Source organism: Eutrema salsugineum, unplaced genomic scaffold (genome assembly GCF_000478725.1).
Source record: "Eutrema salsugineum unplaced genomic scaffold, Eutsalg1_0 scaffold_1, whole genome shotgun sequence".
Lineage (NCBI taxonomy): Eukaryota > Viridiplantae > Streptophyta > Magnoliopsida > Brassicales > Brassicaceae > Eutrema > Eutrema salsugineum.
Window position 1 is genome coordinate 19,273,594 of NW_006256909.1, and position 19,097 is coordinate 19,292,690.

General features: G+C 34.1%; 1 protein-coding gene across 3 annotated transcripts; it reads right to left on the reverse strand.

Annotated features, from left to right (window-relative positions):
- Positions 1–4,123: 4,123 nt before the first annotated feature.
- On the reverse strand, positions 4,124–6,338 carry LOC18029980 (uncharacterized CRM domain-containing protein At3g25440, chloroplastic). 3 transcript variants are annotated; one of them, XM_024149463.1, is made up of 5 exons: positions 6,196–6,321; positions 5,956–6,114; positions 5,273–5,651; positions 4,582–4,986; positions 4,124–4,489 (listed from the first exon to the last, which is right to left on the reverse strand). In XM_024149463.1, the coding sequence occupies exons 2-5, from the start codon at positions 6,015–6,017 to the stop codon at positions 4,274–4,276; spliced, it is 1,062 nt and encodes a 353-aa protein (XP_024005231.1). In that variant the 5' UTR covers positions 6,018–6,114; positions 6,196–6,321; the 3' UTR covers positions 4,124–4,273. The 3 variants fall into 3 exon arrangements, with proteins under 3 accessions (XP_024005231.1, XP_006414973.2, XP_024005230.1); XM_006414910.2 differs by having other exon boundaries at positions 5,363–5,651; positions 5,956–6,338; XM_024149462.1 differs by having other exon boundaries at positions 5,956–6,338.
- Between the last annotated feature and the right edge of the window lie 12,759 nt (positions 6,339–19,097).

Sequence of the window (19,097 nt, forward strand, 5' to 3'; positions counted from 1 at the left end):
GATTCAAAACATTGCTAGAGAGTAAATTTGATAAGATCTTAGCTTAAACTTTTTGAACTAGAGTCACGGACGTATGAATACGCCACTGTCGTGATCATAGACAACTATCTCTCTCAACTCTGACCAGTAGGTTTCCACTCTGGCCCTGGAAGAGAAGAGATGTATTATGTTTAAGACTCGTCAGCATTCACAAATCGTCCATAGGTAGGTTTCCACTCCTATGTTTGTTTTGCTCTCCCAAACTAGATCTGACACCGGATGAACACTTTCGTGTCACCAAGCATCTAGATCAGGTTGTAGTTCTTGACGCTACTCTCATGCAGTAAAAATAAATTTAGAAGAAAAAGTTCTAAGATTCGGCTTCAATAGCTCATGGAATCCTCATCGAACATATGTATCCCCATCGAAAATCCCTTAGACCCAACAATAAAACTACTTAGACATGATGAATGAAATCAAAAACATAGTATTAAAAAGTAAAACAGAAACCGAAATTGAAAAAGAAAGAACAAGGGTTCAAGAGACAAATTTCTCTCTCCCTAAAACCTAAAAACAAAAGCTTAAAGTAAAATTTCTTGTAAAGTATTTTGTCTCTCTTCTTCTCTCTCTAAAAACGACCTAAATGATATGTATTTATAGTCTCCAATGCTCTCTGGTCTTTAGGGTTCCAGAATTGAGGCTGGGAAAATGATATGGGCTTCAGAAATGGGCCATCGAACTCGGAGTTGGCTGGCCACGGTCGGGATGTGCGTGATCGCGGGAATGGATAGCTGGCCGCGGTCGGGATGTGCGTGACTGCCGGGAATGGGCTGTTGGCTGCAGGTGGAAGTGATTATCGGCTGGTTTACGGGACAGCTTGCTCTTCGCGTATCTTTTGATTGAACCGTTGGATTACCAAGCTGTAAAGTGTGCTGGAAAGATGATACTTCCATCTTTGAGATCTCCAAATTTGAGCTGGATCAGACGGTGAGAAGGCCTTCAATCGGGGGTGAACTTCTGACGGTTTGACTCTGAGCTGAAAATTTGGTCTTCTATCCATTTTGTTAAGCTTTTCCCTAAGTTTCCTGAAAAGAGTCTTGGAACTACAAATACTAGAAAAACGTAATAAAAGTACTTGAAAGCAATAAAAAACATAGAAAAATTATTTCAAAACGATCCATAAAAGTGGTCAACATACGGTGTTATCAATATGGTAAACATCAGCAGTTTGAATCATCTTCTCAATGTGAGGCTCATTATGGTTGCTTCCATTATCAGGGTTATGAATCGAACCATGTTTACTAAATATCATCTGGAGATATTCCAAAATCTGTTTTAGACATTCTTTATCAGCATATGATTCTTCTTCCTTGATCTTAGGACATCTAGATTGGATTAGAAGCCTTCTATTTCTGATACTTCCAGCTAGATTAGTGATATAGGTGTGAACCTCATCTACAGATCTAGTGGAAAATTCTCCATTGCTAGAGGTATTAAAAGAAAACTTCAGTTCTTCATTAACTCCATGGTAGAAGATGGTCATTAAACGCTACTCGGAGAACCGATGGTGTCGACAATCGTTGTATTCAGTTAATGGGAAATTAGAGATGAAAATGCAGAATCAATGAATAAAATATTGACCGGAGAAACAATTAAGATGTAGTTAGATACAAATAAACCAACGACACAATCAGATATGAGCTAATCAGAGAGGTTGTAGAACTTGGAGGATAGGTAGATGCATGTGGTGACAGAGGATAAAAGAGTGGAAGTATTACGTGTACAGTATGTTTTTCTACTCGAAGAGGAAGGATACGGGCGATCAAAGGCTATAAAACTCGGCGTATGTAGCTCCAATTCTATTAAATAAAAAAACCAAAGTACCGCTAACAAAATATACAAGAAACTGATACCTTGAATGAAAGGTTGAATGCATACACCACTCCAATGTCCCTAGAAGTTTATCAACCTATAAAACAAAAACAAAATTCTTTGATATATAAGCAGTAAGAAATAAGAACAACAATATTAAACCAAGCGAAAAAACAAATATAAAAAAGTACTCACAAAAACGACAAACACTACAAAGAAAACAAAAAAAATTATTATACATTAGAGATCTCAATCTAGGGTTTTCACACGCCGTATTGTATTGACGATGCATAGAAGTTGTATTTATAGAGTTTATGCAAATTAGGATATCAAATAAATCGGATAAAATCGAATGGGCCGAAACTAATATAGATCCACGATGAGTTTTTATTTTTATTTTTGGTAAGTATTTTGAATTAATTAATTAATTATATATAAATATTTTCATTAAGGGGTAATGGATAATTAACCACGCTGAAACTTAATGAGAGGCTTCCAAAGCTTATTCTGAACCCACTTTTAATATATACTAGTATTTAGTCTGCCCTACGGGCGGGTGGAGATTAAAAAATAAAATTGTTATATTTATAGCTTTATGGGAGAGAAGTACTTTAAATAAATATAAATTGAGTTAACTCATAATATTTGTGTTTCTTTTTTTTTGTTTGCAGTGCGTTTTTTTTAACTGAGATGTTATTACATTATAGCGTTGTTTTTGTGAGATAACTGAAAGTTTTTGTTGCAATATTATTTGTTTATTGTCAAGACTGCATTTGATTGGTTGTTAGAGCATCTCTAATATATTTTCCAATTTTTATCTCCAAAATGGAGGAACTGCAAAATGGAGTTGGATTTATCTCCAATGTATTCCTCCATTTTCAACTCCATAAAGAATATTCTAAGTATATTCTTCCTTTTTATTTTATTGTTAAATACTAATAATGCACTCTATTTATAAAAATTACAAATGAACCTGTTTATTTTTTTCTCTTAAAACTTTCATAAATTATAATATTATTTTAAATTCAACCACTATAATATAAAAATAACATTACACACCATTTAAAAGAAGAAAATTAAGTACATTTTAATTTAAATATCACCATTTGAAGACTTTTCCCACAAATGATCAATTAAAGCATTTCGAAGTGAAAAATGAGCGTTTTTATCTTGGATTTCTCTGAATCAAGCAAGAAAATTTTGGAACCGGATAATTTCGTCCTTAGCTACTTCTACCTCTGGAGGTGGAGCTTCTCTTCCATTTTTAATCGGTGCATCAAGATCACGCTCATCCTCGACTATCATGTTATGTAGAATTATACATGTAGTCATTATGTCATTTAACACATTTTTTTTCCAAAAACGAACTGGACCTTTCACAATAGCAAATCGCGATTGGAGAAATATTAATCAGTTGTTTTAATAAATTTATTTTATGTTTTTTGTAATTTCAGTATTTTTAATTTTATGTTATTTCTAGTTTCAGTCAATCTTCTTATTTTTTTATTTTCTGTTCTCAAATTTTAAATCTATCTATCTTTAATTTTAAATTAAATATATATAATATAAAGGATTAAATTATAAATTAAAAATATTTTTTTAAGAATTTATGAAAAGTAAATGACTATTTTGTAAATAAAAAGGTTCACCTGCAAAATGGAGTTAAAAATGGGTTTACTCCATATTTGGAAGAAAAAAATGGCATTCCTCTATTTTGCAGGTGAAAATGGGGTAGGATTGGAGAAGATTTTCCTCCAAAATGGCATTTGAAGGAAAAAATTGAGTAGGGTTGGAGATGCCCTTAATACATTTAGTGTCCAAAATTATTATGTTTTCCAACTGCCAAGCTTGCTTTTACGTTTCTGTTTTAGAGGTTGGTGGTTTGAAGGTGCTTTAAGAGGTAGATACGAAAAAAAGGTGAAGAAGATGAAGCTAAATATACAAAAATAGTGGCTAATTTAATGTGCGAGAAATGTAGGGAAGAAAGAATTAAGAGGTAGAGAAGTGGGGGGAGATGAGAAGACCACTGACTACCAATCTACCATAACTGAGCTTACACGTTGAATTTTGTCCTAACCACGTGGCTATCCTTGATAGCCTTTTCTTTGATGAGGTGGATAACTCCTAGAAACGAAAAGCTTTCGTAGAGTTTGTTCTTTGGTTTGATGATGTGGCAAGAGAATAGAATGTTTAGAATTGATGGTGTGGATAGGGTGAGCTTTTTTATAGTACTAGGATATATATATATATATATATATATGATTTGGCCACACATCGTGAACCGACTTCTCTAATCTAATCATCTAACCGATTTATATAACTTGGTTTAGTCAAACCGAAGCGGATAGCATCCAATGTAAGACTTCTATGCACTAAATCATAAGGCTTTGAAAAACAAAGAACCATTGGCTTCCCTATGTTTTCAGTTCCTTTTGAGAATTGGGGTCTTGAGGCTAGAATCATAGACATAACCAGCTTTGCTCCTCGAATCTGTCTCTTTCTTCGTCTCCGCTTCTTCATCTTTCTTCTTCTTGTACCGTGCAACATACTTCTGGTACTCCTCAAGCTCTGTCTCCAGTTTCTCTATGAACTCGCTCGTATGTTCCAGCGATTGCTCATACCGATATTTCTCCAAAGCCTGCCGTTTCATTTACTTTTGTCAGCAGAATAAAGAGATTTACCTAACAAAGTTTAAACATACACAACATAAAGTATCTGGATTCATCATACCTTATCTTTAGACAGTGTATCAATAGGAGACATCACTTCTGGTCTCACGTAGTTTTTCCCACGGTACAATATTATGGTGTTGTGAGGTTTGACATCAATCACAATGCCCTTGCTTAGCCGAGCAAGCTCTTCTGCGTACTCATGAATCTGCCCAGGTTTGTTGCAGGGCTTGCAAATCACTTTAACCGTTTCGTGCTTTTTCCAATGGAGGTGCATATTCAGAACCACGCCTCCAAACACTCCTCGTCTCCCAACAAGGACAAAGTTCTTTCTCTTTTCTCCTGTACGTTTTAGGTAATGCTGCTCTTCCTCTGTCAAGGTTTCTGGATCATAGGGTTCCGCTGGTGATTTCGGCACATCGTATTTCCTCAGTTTCTCAATCAACCATTCTTCTTTTCTCTTAGCCTGTAGCAGATAAAAAGGGGTGGCAAAAGAGGAAAAACAATGTAAGATTTTTGAATATATCAGAGATACTAATATGTTCATTGGTTAATACTAATGAACAGATCATGGAAGAAGATGCCTAATATGGCTGAACAAATCATTGGATTTTTCTTAAGATTCCTTCACATACACAGCATGAACATATAATGAAAAGTTTGCAAGAAACGTAATTAAATCGAAGTTGAGTAATGAAAAGATGAGCAAACAACAGTTAGAGAATATGAGACACTATGAATACTCAATTAACCTTTTCAAGCTTGTAACGAATCCTAACTTCAGGGTTTGGAGAATTCATCTTCTTTTTGGCCTTTAAACGGTAGAACCTTAACTCATTCACCTTAGCCTTTCTCGATGATTTAGCCCGTTTCCATTTCTTTTCTTTCCTCATAGGCACACTTTTGTTGTCAGGGACATTGTTGAAAGAAAACCTCACCACATTATCATCTGTTCTTAGCTCTATCGTCGAATTACTCATGTAACGTCTGTTATACGCAAATACATCCTGCCTTGATGCTCGTAAAAGCTCGAAAGAAGGTGATTCATATGGGACTTCTACAAAAGGTCTCTGCTTTGCATAAACGGAGTAGTTATGGAATTGATGGTTAAGCAGGCAGAGTCTAGAGGTCCTGCCAAAAACCCGAGAACATGTCTATCAGAAAACATAGACTGGAAAGCAAAAACTTTTCGGTTTATACATTGAAGAAACCACATAGAAGCCGAAAATTTGCAGATAAATTGATGTGTGTTCTTATAACATGACCTATAAGAAGACACAGAAGAAAAGCAAAAAACTTTCAAGTTTCAAGAACAGAAAAGTACAAAAATTGCAGACAATTGATGATGAGAAGTTAATCAATAATCTGATTTAGACAAAAACAAGAATCTGTAATCATTTGAAACAACAAAAAAAAGAGGGGAAAACGTGATTACCATCTGGGAATCCTGAGATATCGATTAGCGATTCCTTTGGCATAACTTAAAGCTAACATCATTACATCCTATGAATTTTCTCGTGGGGCAATGTGGGAAGAGTTTCAACAACCAGAATTGACCGGTTTCTTTAAATCGGCTGGTTCAGGCAACAAGGATCTGATAAGCACAGAGGGGTCAAGTCGCTTCTTATCTTCACCAGAAGATCGGATAAACTCAGAAATAAGAGAAATTACAAACCTTGAAATAGAAATATCACTTTAAGAGACAAATAGAGAAAGAAAAGATTCGTCGACGGAGGCGACGGTTAAACGGGAAAATTATGGATTGCCGTCGCTGCCGAACTTAAGCACGGACGAAGAGAAGACGACATTTTTGTCAATGGTTTTAGGCTCTTAGCATCAAAGGATTAAAGACGAAGTATATCGGTTTGATATAACCGGTCGGTTTAGTTTGTAAATAATGGTTTTATTATTTTGCTTGGTGTTGCAATAAAACTTCTATAAATTAATATAAATTAATAATGTCAACTAGATTCTAATCCTTTCAAGGGCTGAAGTAATTTTTGTTTGCTAAAACTAAATTAAAACAATATTTAGATATATAATTATAATAATATTTATATTAGTATATAGAATTTTATGTTATGGACGAAATGATATGTGAAGTTTAAACATTGATATATATAAAATTTATGATATAAAAATATAGGTATAGTTTAGCATTCATTAATTATATATATTATATAAATATATTAATTATATATATTACATAAACCGCAATTTGTTAACAGTTTTTAAAAGATGTTAAACCATCACTTTATCATTTATATAATGCAAACATAATGCAATGGCTCAAAAAGCGAATTGTAAAGAAAACAGATAATGCAAATTTAAATGTTAACAACATATGTCTTTTTTCATTCTTCAGTAGTTGGTTTAGACTCTATACTAATCAGATGGATATCAATTATATAAATAACTGTTAGAATTTAAATATAACATAATATTCGATCTAGTTAATTGTAAAAGGAAGTTCAGTTGAAAATGATTCAAATATGTCAAATACAAAAAAACAAGTCCAGACCATAAAAAGAATTATGACAAATAAAAAAACACTTGTAGATATTTTAAAATATTGTCATTCTCTAATATCTCCTTAATTGTCACAAACTGAACATAAATCCATCTCCAAGAAAATAAATATAAGAACGCTTGTTACTAAAAATAACCATAAAGTGGTTTCTACGAGTCTGTGACAAAAATGATGGATCTCTATACATCTATTTGATAGGTAAATGTAAGCATCATAACATATACATATGAATAACCTCTTGCTTTTTTTTTTGATATCGACAACCTCCTATATTGGTAGATCAATCAAAAATTGTGAACAACCTGTAAGAGATTGAACACATATTCTCCCATCGTTTTGATCTACATAATATAACATATTTTTATAAGTAACATATGAATGTTTCTTTTTCAAATATTACAGAATTATTTTTATTGAATAATAAATTATACTACCATTTACCTTCCTTAATCACCCAAAATCTAACAACACATACTGACCGATAAGATTATTCACTTCATCAGTACTAAAAACCTGATTTCCTTTCCAAACATTTCCCATCTTGTATGTATTAGTACTACCGTAAAGATTTTCTTTCTCAACACAAATTAGAAACTGAAAGGTCTTTCCAACCAGGTTTTTCAGTGCATCAAGAACGACATCCGGATATTGTATCTATGGTGAAACATATATAAAGTATATTTTAAGCAACTAAAGTTTTCACAAACTAATATTTTACTCTCAAATAAATAAAATATACAATCAATACCTCATCGAACTTCCTTTGAGGATTTCATCCTCAGATTGATCTACAATATCTTTTGCATTTGGATCAAAAAGAAAACATTTGATATAGCCGATGTTGTCCATAACGCAAAGATGAAATTTTTACCTACAAATATATAACGATTGTATTTAATAAAGTTGATTGTAACTTCACTTAATTATTACATAAATTTATAAAATATAGCAAAGTATTTTACCTCGCACTGAAAAATGAAACTTTTACATTACATGTTTAACATGAATAAAGCGTCTTAGTTTTCTCAGAGACTTTTTGATCCTCCTCCTTTGGGATTTTGTAGATTTTGTACCACACTTGGTGCAAACCAAGTAAAACCATGATCAATTTGTGTCCACCGCGTAGATGGTGCACATGATTTTATATTTGCCAACCTGATTAAACCAAAATAGAAAATTTACAATCATTGAATCTTATGGGATGATAAGCATAACATATCAAGTTTAAAACATGGATTTATATATCTCAAGATAGTCTTGCAATTCTGAAATAGTGATCATTGGAAACTGATCAAAGTTAATCTCATCATCACAAGAAACCCTCTGTAAAGGTTCGCTATTCAAGAATGTAATACGTCCGCCATTCTCAGGTAAACTAAAAATAGACATGGATTAGTTGTATTCATAATCGTGGTGATACAATATATATATCTAATATATATATAATGATTATGCATTCTTTAAATACAATGACATCGGGATCGTTAAAATATATCAGAACCTCATATGTTTAGAAAGAACTTGTAATTTGACGATCACTTACCATATATGACAACAAAGAAACATCGGCGTTGCATGTAATGTAGAAATAGCAAGTTTTTCAAAATTAAGATATACCTCTAAGCACATTGGTTTTTTCAAAACAGATCACAAGGATGACACCACTTTCACCAGCATTCTGACAACCCGAATAGACTTGCTTGCCAAACTTTTCCTACAATGTGCATGGTAAACGCTTATCACAGTTAATATAAGCGAGCAACAAATTTCAAATTAAACCGCTGAATGTTGATTGAATAAAGTATAATTATATCTATATACTCACTCAGTATTTCTTAGATCGAACTCGAGCTTGCTGGTGTCCTTATTCATAACATGGATTGTTTCGAACTCACGAACGTTTACAACTTGTCCAATAACATCTATTTGTAAAAAAATAATGTCAGATAAGTATTGAAAATAATATGGATTAATCGAGTACATCAAGTAGGTCAAAATACTTACCAACCAAAAAACTTGTATTGGTAACATCGTACAATATTGTACCAATCTCTGAGAAACAAAAAACCAACTATCTGCCAATTAGAACTTTTACTGACAGCGCTAGAGGCTATGAAGGACATCTAAATTGATGTTTAGTGGCCCGGTATTGACCTGATATCTGGTTCAATGCAAATTTCTCAATGAACTTCCATTCACCGACAACCATCATCCGATCTGTTCAAAACAAGGAACAAAATTTTTCTTGACAATAGCGTGAATTTTGGTACCTTAGAAGAGAAAATATGAAAACATAATTGGCGATAAATATTGTATTGTACTATTTCATCAGTCAGGATGATTTCCAAAGACTCTCCACTCTTGATTTGGTATTGTTTCGAAGTGTGAAACACCTTCACATGAACCTTCCACCCAGTCTTAAAGGGCTTCACGTCAGATAAAGGTGTTAACTTCATTGTGGAAGCTATTGAAAAATTATAAGTGAATAAAATAGAGAAGAAACATAATGTTAATGTGGAGTGTTATGGAAGAAAGGGTAGAAGTATTTATAGAAAAAAGATAGGGTTTCTTGCTAAGCCGTTAAGACGTAAATAAATTGGCGGTCTAGAATATTCGTAAAATTTATAATTATTAAAATATATATGCTAAAGATCAAATAACGTTATTTTTGTAAAGTATGTGTAATTGACTATATATACGGGAATGCGAAATAAATGGGATAATAGTTACTCACCAAATAATATAATTTCAAAAATGAGCGTCAACTTTATTATTTTGAAAATTATGGAATACAATATCTAATACAACATATCCGAATATATATTTTTGATTGAATGTGGACAAATAAATTAAGTGGGATTATTTGGTAGTTGAGCGGCAGCAAAATAATTTTGAATAATTACATTTATTCTGTATGTTGTTACAATTGTATCTCCTAATATAGTGTGTGTTGTTGAATTTGGCAACAATATTTATTTGGATCATTATTAATAATGATTATGAGAGGATTTGCAGTATATTTCATTCGAAGAAGTAATCTTGCTAATATATTCACATGAATTCGACAACTATTGCGATGTTTAAGGGTTTTTTTTTTCTACTAGTAGGAGCTATAGTTACATTTACATATTACATGTAATTATTCGAAAAATTAGCGCGTATATGATAATGGGTTACATTTAGGATCCGCGTCCTTTTAAATAGATCAACTTAAAAGGACGCAGATCCTCTTTGGTTTCATCTCTTTTTTTATTCCTCGATTACATATTTTTCTAATGACATTCATTGTAATATATTACATAATATTGAGATTTTTTTCTAAATATAATTCTCCTTTATTATTATAAGATATTTTATTAATTAATAATTTTTATAAAAAAAACTATTTTGTCTCTATTCTTCTTACTTTTCTTTCAGCTAATATTTTATTTGAAAATTTTAACTAAAAAGCTCATAAAATTGCATGCAAAACTTGATTAATAATTTTTAACAATCACAATTGTAATATAATAATCTTATATTATTATTTGAGAAGGACACTTAAAAAACAATATTTACTTCATGTATTATTTACAGTAAAAAAAACTTAAAAGACCATCAACTATTTAATATTTGCCAGATTTCTACCCGAACTTTTTGCGTTGCCAGAAACCTACACGAACTAATTTTTTAGATAAAAACACTACCTGAAATATTTTATGGTTCTAGTTTACTGAAATCGTGGGGTGGAAACTGGAATCATAAAATATTTCAGGTATTTTTTTGATCCAAAAAATTAGTTCGTGTAGTTTTCTCGCAACTCAAAAAGTTAGGGTAAAAAACTGGTAAATATTAAATACTTGAAACTTTTACAGCTTTTTTCCCGTTATTTACATATCTGTCATGCTAAAGTGTCATCTCCATAAAGCTTTTCAAAAATTTTATTAAAAATGCTCATGTTACTACATTAATTACTATTATGCCAGTTTCATTCAATTAATGTATAACCTTCTTTGTATTTTATAACATACCCTAACATTATAATAAACATCTCATGGACATAAAAAATTATAAATAATTATATGTAGTATATCATTAATTCAATATATATATATATATAAATTATTTAGATAATATTGTATGGTACATTTAAATTATTTTCAGACATCTAAATCACAAATGGATAAATAATGTTGTTAAAACATACAATTATCCTTTGCAAAGATGTTAAAAATTAATCATTTAAAAATAACATCAGAGCATATAAATAATTAGTTATTTATTTAAAACAAATAAAATACCTTTACATATTATAAAAATACAAATAAATAATAATTTTTTACATAATAATTTAAAAAAATATACGTTTTAAAAAAATTATTATAAACATATTCAGTAATTTAAAAATATTATACTATTTTTGCTAATCTCTCTTTTCACAACTATTATGTAGTTTACACTGAAATCAAATTAAATTAGTTTCATATTATATGATTTTTAAAAACAAACTTTCCAAAATAGTTAAAAAATATCTCATACTGCACATGATGCAGGTTACTACCTAATTGTTAATTATAAACTAAATTATCCATGTAAAAATATACATGTTTAGTAGCATAAAATTTTATAAAATTTATAGATATAATTTTTAATGTTCATGATAAATTTGAAGACAGTATAACTTAAACATCACTATACATCTAAAAATCTTCACAAATTTAGGATACATATAGTAAAAAAAAACAACATTAAAAGCAATTGATGTAAATAAGTAGATAGATGAGCTTCAAAGCTTCAATGAATTTTAACGTTAAGCAAAAATAAACACATTATATATATATATATATTAATATAGGAAAAATGATAGCTAGCTACACAAACTATACTTCATCACATGACTACACATGCAGACTATATTAGCCCTTGCTGTCTTGTTGACTCTTCCAGTTTTTGGGTCTCTTCGACGTCTTCTCTGTCTCTGTCTGTTGCCAATAAGGGATGAATTGTTGCCAGACAGAAGGATTTCAAACCTTTCGGTTATCCTTGACCTTTCTTCCACTTCTGTTTCCACTTGTACATGTGGTTAGAGTATTGCGTAGCACACTCTTCCAGAAACAACTTCTTGATAGCTTTTGTGCGACTGTTATGCCAAGTAAACTCTTGCTAAAATAATTTAAACATGTTACTGTTAGATAATACTAATTAAAAAATTGATAGTTATCTTACTGATAACTAAAAATTTAACGTGAAATGTTTGAACCAAATGTTTTTCTCTTCGATAAGAAGATCAGAGAACGTCGGGTACGGGTTATCGAGCATCAAATGCAGCATTTGTAAAATGCATTTGCTAATCCCGTTGTTTGAATAATTAAACCTTTATTACAAAAATAAATTATTATTTTCATAAAACATATTAAAATACGAATAAAGAGTTTAAAATTTTGATTTACCAAGTCGCATTTCCTTGACGGAAAGGATCAAGCACCATGCATAACTCTCGCAATAACTGTAGAAACAAATCGTTGATACTATCATAGAACGCCTGGAAAGACAGAGAAAGTGCGGAAGACTCCGGGATCCCTGGGATGTCATCAGACATATCCGGGATCCCCGAGATGTCATCAGACATATCTGAGATGTCACCAGACTCAGGGATCACCGTCTCACGAGCCCTTGACAAAGATACATTATTGGTACGTCGTATGCCAGACTGAAACAAACGAGCCAGAAATTCCCCGTAACGAGACAACAACCTTGAATAAAACTTTAAACTTTAAGTTAGAAGAACATATAATTCGAAAAAAACATATAATAGTTATTGTAAAAACAGTTTTAATATTATAGTCTATAAAAATAATTATGAATCTCACATTATCAGAACTTAAATTTCAAAAAATTGTTTTAATTAGCTTTAAATTAATAAAAACATATTTATGAAAAAAGATATTTTAATTTAATTAAAAAACAGATTCTATTGATATTTTTTGTTATTGTTATTGTTATTTTTTAAATAAATCTAATATATCTAAGAAATTTAATAATTTTACTAGAAAATATTTTACAAATCTAATTTTAAAATCTAACAATTTCCTTCTAACAAATAAATTTACAAATCCTAATTACAAATAACAAATCTAACTTTTTCCCAAAATTCTAACAAAATCTAGAATAAATTCTTATAAAATTCTAACAAATTCTAATCTAGAAAAAATCTAACAAATTCTAATAAATAACAACCTAATTGACAAAAACTATCTCTTCCTATAATTCATCCTAAAATTTATCCTAAAAATCAAATAATTTAATTCAAACAAAAATTCTTACATTTTTCAGGTTGTGGAAGCAGATCGGCGGCTATGGAGGTCTGGCAGGTCGACGGTGGAGGGGATCCGGTGGCGTGGCAGTCCAGCGGGTCAGATCTGGCGGCGGTGGCTGAGTACCCTGCAAAAAAAAAAAGAAAACCAAGGAGAAAAGGTGAGGAAAATATAAGAAAGAAGAAAATAAAAGTTGAGGAGATGAAAAGAAATACCTGAGGGGCTGAGTAGCAGATCGGCGCCGAGAAGTAGCAGATCTGGGAGGAAATCGGCGGAGACAGCAAGATGAAGAACAAGAATAATAGAGAAGGAAGAAGAAGAATGGAGAAGGGAGAAGAAGAATCGTATGTTAATAAAAGAGGTTGGTTGGGATGCGGTCGGGAATTCTTAAGATTCCCGTCGGGATGCGGTTGGGAATACTTGAAAAATTTTAGAAATATTATGCGGTTCGGTTTCCACAGTTTAATTTCACAAGGGAAATTTTTGGCTCCGTCAGAAATCAGTCGGGATTTCCTACTGATTTTCAAAGAACTATTAAAAATACTTTCTTTTTTTCGTCCTCACCACTTATATACATGCAAAGACACATGTAAATTTTCCTACACATATAAATAAAGTTTAGAAATCACCATATTTCCACATTGGAAAATGATAATTTTTTTTGTAAATTATCATAATAATACATCATATTTTGTAAACTAAGATTAAAAAAATCATCATATTACATCATATTAAGATTATTATGCATGAAGCAGATTAAAAAAGTTCCTTGCCTCCCAAGCCCTCATCGATGGTGCCCTGCAAACGAAGATAGATGACGTGACCATCGGCCTCAACAAAAGGTTTGATGAACTCTCTGAGCATGTGAAGACACTGGAGGATCATAGAACCAAAACTAATGACGTGTTGGATCAGAGAATATAGTCTGTCAGAAAAGAACAAGACAAAAACAAGTTCAACATTCGGCAAAACCAAAGGGAGCTGCAAACCCTAACCTTCAAGATCAATGACTCGGATAAGGAGCTGAATGAGAGCAAAAACCAGACCTACGACTACACATTGGAGCTGTGGCAAGGCGTAGCAAAGGTTGAAAACAAGACAGAAGAGCTTGATGCTACTTTAGACAAAGTTGTCTATGCTTTAGATGAAGTAGAAGAGAAAGTTGAAAAACTTTCTAAAGATCATAAGGAGTATGATCTGAACTCTGGAATCAATGATTTCGATACCGAAGACGTGCCTGACAACCACTGGAAGCAAGAGAACAACAATGGAGAAGAAGAGATTGAAGAAGCAAGCATGGAGAGCCGGAGGAAGCTGACCGTGGCTGCGAGCACTTCACCCACGGCCAGAGCCACTTCCACCGCGGCCAGAACCACTTCCACCGTGGCTCCGAGCTCCTCACCCGCGGTGGAGCATGATTTCTCAGATCAGTAGAGCTTTCAACCTCTTTCTGAAACCTGTTCATCAGAAAACCGGTCTCATGTGACCAGACCTAGGTTGTTTGATCGAGCTGTCTTCTCAATCACTGCACAAGCATCAATGGAAAAGGAAGAATCCAACACTTATGCATCTTGCAACATGGAGAACAAGTTGACCCAGTTCACCAGTCCCGGAAGACTCTCACCCGCGGTAAACACATGTTTTACCTGCCCTGGAAGACTCTCACCCCCGGTGGACCTTAGGACGAGCCACAAGGCCCAACATCAAAGCTCACTTCGCCATTCCGCTTTAGGGAAGCCCTAAATGAGACCTGGAAGACCTTAGGACCTATAAATACATTGTTTAGCAGTCCTAAATGGGTGTGTGCTCCTGCAATGAGAATTTGAGCCAGCAAAATTTGTTTTCTAGGGTTAGACAATGGAGATGGGGATTCTTCCCCAGATCCATTGTTCGTTCTCCTGTTTATCTTATTAACTTTTCTGTTTCATTCTTTTGAATTCTTCTATGTCTTTTATCATTATTTGCATCATGTAGATTTGTCCCAGAGAGTCAAGTTGTTTTGAGAGTCATCAATGAGCATATATATCGATTATGATTTCTATAGTTCTAAACCATATTCTGGATCTCATCTCTTCTAAGTTGTTCATAAAGCATGAGAGAAGATTCATGACCTATTTTCTGAGCCTAGGATCAATCAGAGCCACGAGAGTGCTGTATCAGATCATCCGTACCTAGCTTCAGAAGAACATAGTCGCTATACGAGTCGAAAGCTACCTATAGAGAAGATGTGAGCAGACGAATTCAATGTCTAATGCATGATCTTAAGTTTAGCATGAGAGCGAGAGTTAATTGCTAGATCTAAGAGATTAGTTGATTAAGGAGACGAGAGTTGGTTAATCATACATATGTTTATTCTAGTTCCATGCAGATTCCCAGAAACAGATGAAGATAAATCGCCTGGAAGCTAATTGGAAATGACATCATACATCGATTGGAGTAAACCGGAGAAGTCTAAATCGTCACCTATGTGTTTAAGAGTCTTTAGTTTGAATCGATATGCTTTAGATGTTCTTTTAACAATTCATCCTGCATTGCATTTCTTGTGAATATTAGATTATGTTTAGTTTATGATCTTAACCAAAAATCCCAAAAATTTTTATTGGTTTATGACTTTGCTTACTTCCTAGTTTGTTGTTTCTCGCAGATTAGACATCCTCCCTGTGGATCGACACCCTAATTCCTACAACGTACATCTGTGCACTTGCAGACACTAGGGTTTTATGAATTTAAAACTTTTGGAGGGACAATGGGCTGGTTAAAAAACAACCCTAGGCCTGCAAGCCCATCAACACCTCTTTATCCCAAATTACCTGAAAAGTCTTTTAAAATCCGAAAACATAGAAATCCTTTGAAAACCTTTGAAAATGGAGTAAAAACACCTGCAAAAGATACTAAAGTGATCCATTAAAAGGGTCAAAATCCGGTGTTATCAACTCCCCCAGACTTAGACTTTTGTTTGTCCTCAAACAAAACAAAGACCAAGTCTTGGTGAGAGGTTTGAAAACGCAGGAACTAACAAAATCTCAGAGACCTAACTTATCGGAAATAGCCTAGAAAATTCTCACTAAAAATACGGGCATAACTAGTCCGATAATCCGTCAGAAAGTTGTGGTTGGTTGTTGACCAACAAAAGCATGGGAGAAAACTCAGAACAGGGGGCATAGAGATTTCTTCTCTTATGAGATTGATAGTTTGATCGTGGTTCCAGCGACGGAACGAGACTTCAAATGGCAGCAAAAAGATATGGAGGCTGAAGACTCAACCTAAGATTCGAACACTCCTTTGGCGGATAGCGAGAAACACACTTCCTTAAGGGTTGCTTCGCTAGTATCATCCCTGACCCGGAATGTCGTCGTTGCGGTCTCCCAAAATCCTCCATACATGTGATGAGGGACTGTGTTGTCGCACAGCAGGTCTGGGCCCTTGCACATGTTATGGGATGGCACCATATGCTAGAGCCGACGACAATAGGTTTCATCTCTAATCTCATCGTTTAGTCAGTCTTCCTCTATCATGAAGCGCAGCAAATGAGGGCGAGGCGTTGAAGATGGCCATGGAGCATCCTTGTAGAGGACACAAGGTTGAAAATCTCTTGATATCCTTGGAAATGCGACAGTTGATGACTACTCCAAGAAGATCTTCGGATAAGGAGCCAAGGAGCCAGACAACCTGGGAAATGCGACAGTTGATGACTACTCTGTAGCACACTCCTCAATTGCTTCTTTTGAAGGTTACATACCTGCTGCTGAAAGCCTGGGACTAGACAGATTTAGTAGGTTTTGATCCTGCTGTTGAAGGTGATATACCAATGCGGAAGTCTATGCACTTAGATTTAACTTCCAGTCAACTACCTCTTAACATTCATTTAAAATTTCGGTGGTTCTCATCAAAAAAAGTATAAGCAAGGCGATCTAGGCTAGGCTAGGGGTAAGGCTTAAAGTTTTATGGGTTACCTGAAGATCTGGAGGATGCAAGATATATTGTAAAACCGCAAGAGAGAGCGAAACTATTGATATCCACAGTTCCAGTCACTTTCTTCTTGCCATAGATTTCTGGTCTTCTTCCTCAGGTTCTCTCCTAACTCCCCCAGCAGTTTTTTGTTTAATCTTTCAAATCCATAGCTCTATAGATGAATAATGGTTGCCTTTGCTCCAAATAATTTCGAAAATCTAAGACTCATTAGGCTTTTTGTTTCCTTTCCTCTCATTTTTTTTTGAAAGAGGAAACACCTTTAGATATAGAGTCATAGAGAGCACGAAATTACCGATAAGAATGAGTTTCTGAGGCGATATAAGACTTGATAAGGTTTCTGATACTCATCCTTCCCAATTCCATTCAGTCTTTCTTTTGAGTGACTGAAAACTGCATCGCTCCTCTTCTCTACGACATTTTTGCACACATCTGCTGGCCATCTAGGACGACAAAGAATGGTAAAAGTGAAGAAAAGACGTCTTAGATGTATATCTCGATGCCTGCCTATAATCACTGATGAGAAAATTAGATATCAATACTAAGGTCAAATAAAATGAGCTAGTATATCCTGTCAGAAAGAATCTCCATAAATAGAAATGCTCTGGTGGGAGTTCGTAATGCAAGTACTTTAACTACCACCTAGTCTATTGCTAACCACAAATGAGCTATCATGCGTAGTGTAGAAGCGTGCAGGTCTAAATCATCATAGTTTTGTGTCAAGCATTTCTGAAAAATACTAAAGGTCGCATAGGTTACATATTGAAATTTAAAAAGTACTTGAAATTTAAAAAAAGAAAACAAAGCAAGAAAGTGATTAGTACGGATAGACATCCTCCCCCATATTTAAATCACACTGTCACTAGTGTGAAAAAGTTGGTGAGAAGATGGTGAATAAAAGCGAGATCGTCTAAAAAGATAAAATAAAAGAAAAGAAAAGAAAATGATGATAGAACCATGATGGTGGTCAAATAACGATGAAGTGCTGGTTGATCAATCTTCCTCTGATGTGTCCGCCTCGAATTGGTGCTGCTCCTGCAGGAATGTGACAACGTGCTCAAAACGTCGTCCATGTCTCTCAAACTCTGTGCTCCAGGTCAGACTGTGTGCGTGATGATGTAGATGATGAAGTATGGTCGGTGGAAACTGATGGCTGATAGTGAGAACGTGCTGCAGCTGCGTCGCGTTTCGCCTTAGCTACTATGTATTGCCCAATAGTGAGTGGCAGATGCGGTACAGAACGTAGAAATTCATCAAGTCCCGGAGTCCATCATGGGCGTGCTCCGTTACTCAGTCTCAAGACTGATGCTGAAGGTAAGCAAACTCGGTGCTTCTCGGTGCCAGTGCAATACTTGTAATCGAACCTATCTGGATCAAAAATGGCTCGAGAGATAGTGTGATCCCGAGACAGATAGAGTAGGTCATACCAGACGTCAGGAAGTATGGCTGTAATAGCGCTTCCATAAGCAGTAGTAGCGTCCTCACATCAATGTAAAGCATGCTTTACCTTCACCATGTTCTGTGCTATGATCCATGCAAAGCAGGCAAGTCGAGGGTTGTCCATAAATGGTGTCTGAAGTGTAATGAGCTCAGTCTTCAAAACACACCCCATGTTGGCTCTAGAGAAAATCATGTGTGCTAAGAGTTTGTGCACAACTCTCACTGCAGGATGAGTAAGAAGGGCTGACTTGGATCTCCCGCTATCATAGACACCATGACCTATCTCTCTCCATAAGTCAAAATCAGGTTCTTCTTCAAGGTGAATGCCATCAGTGTATGGAAGCT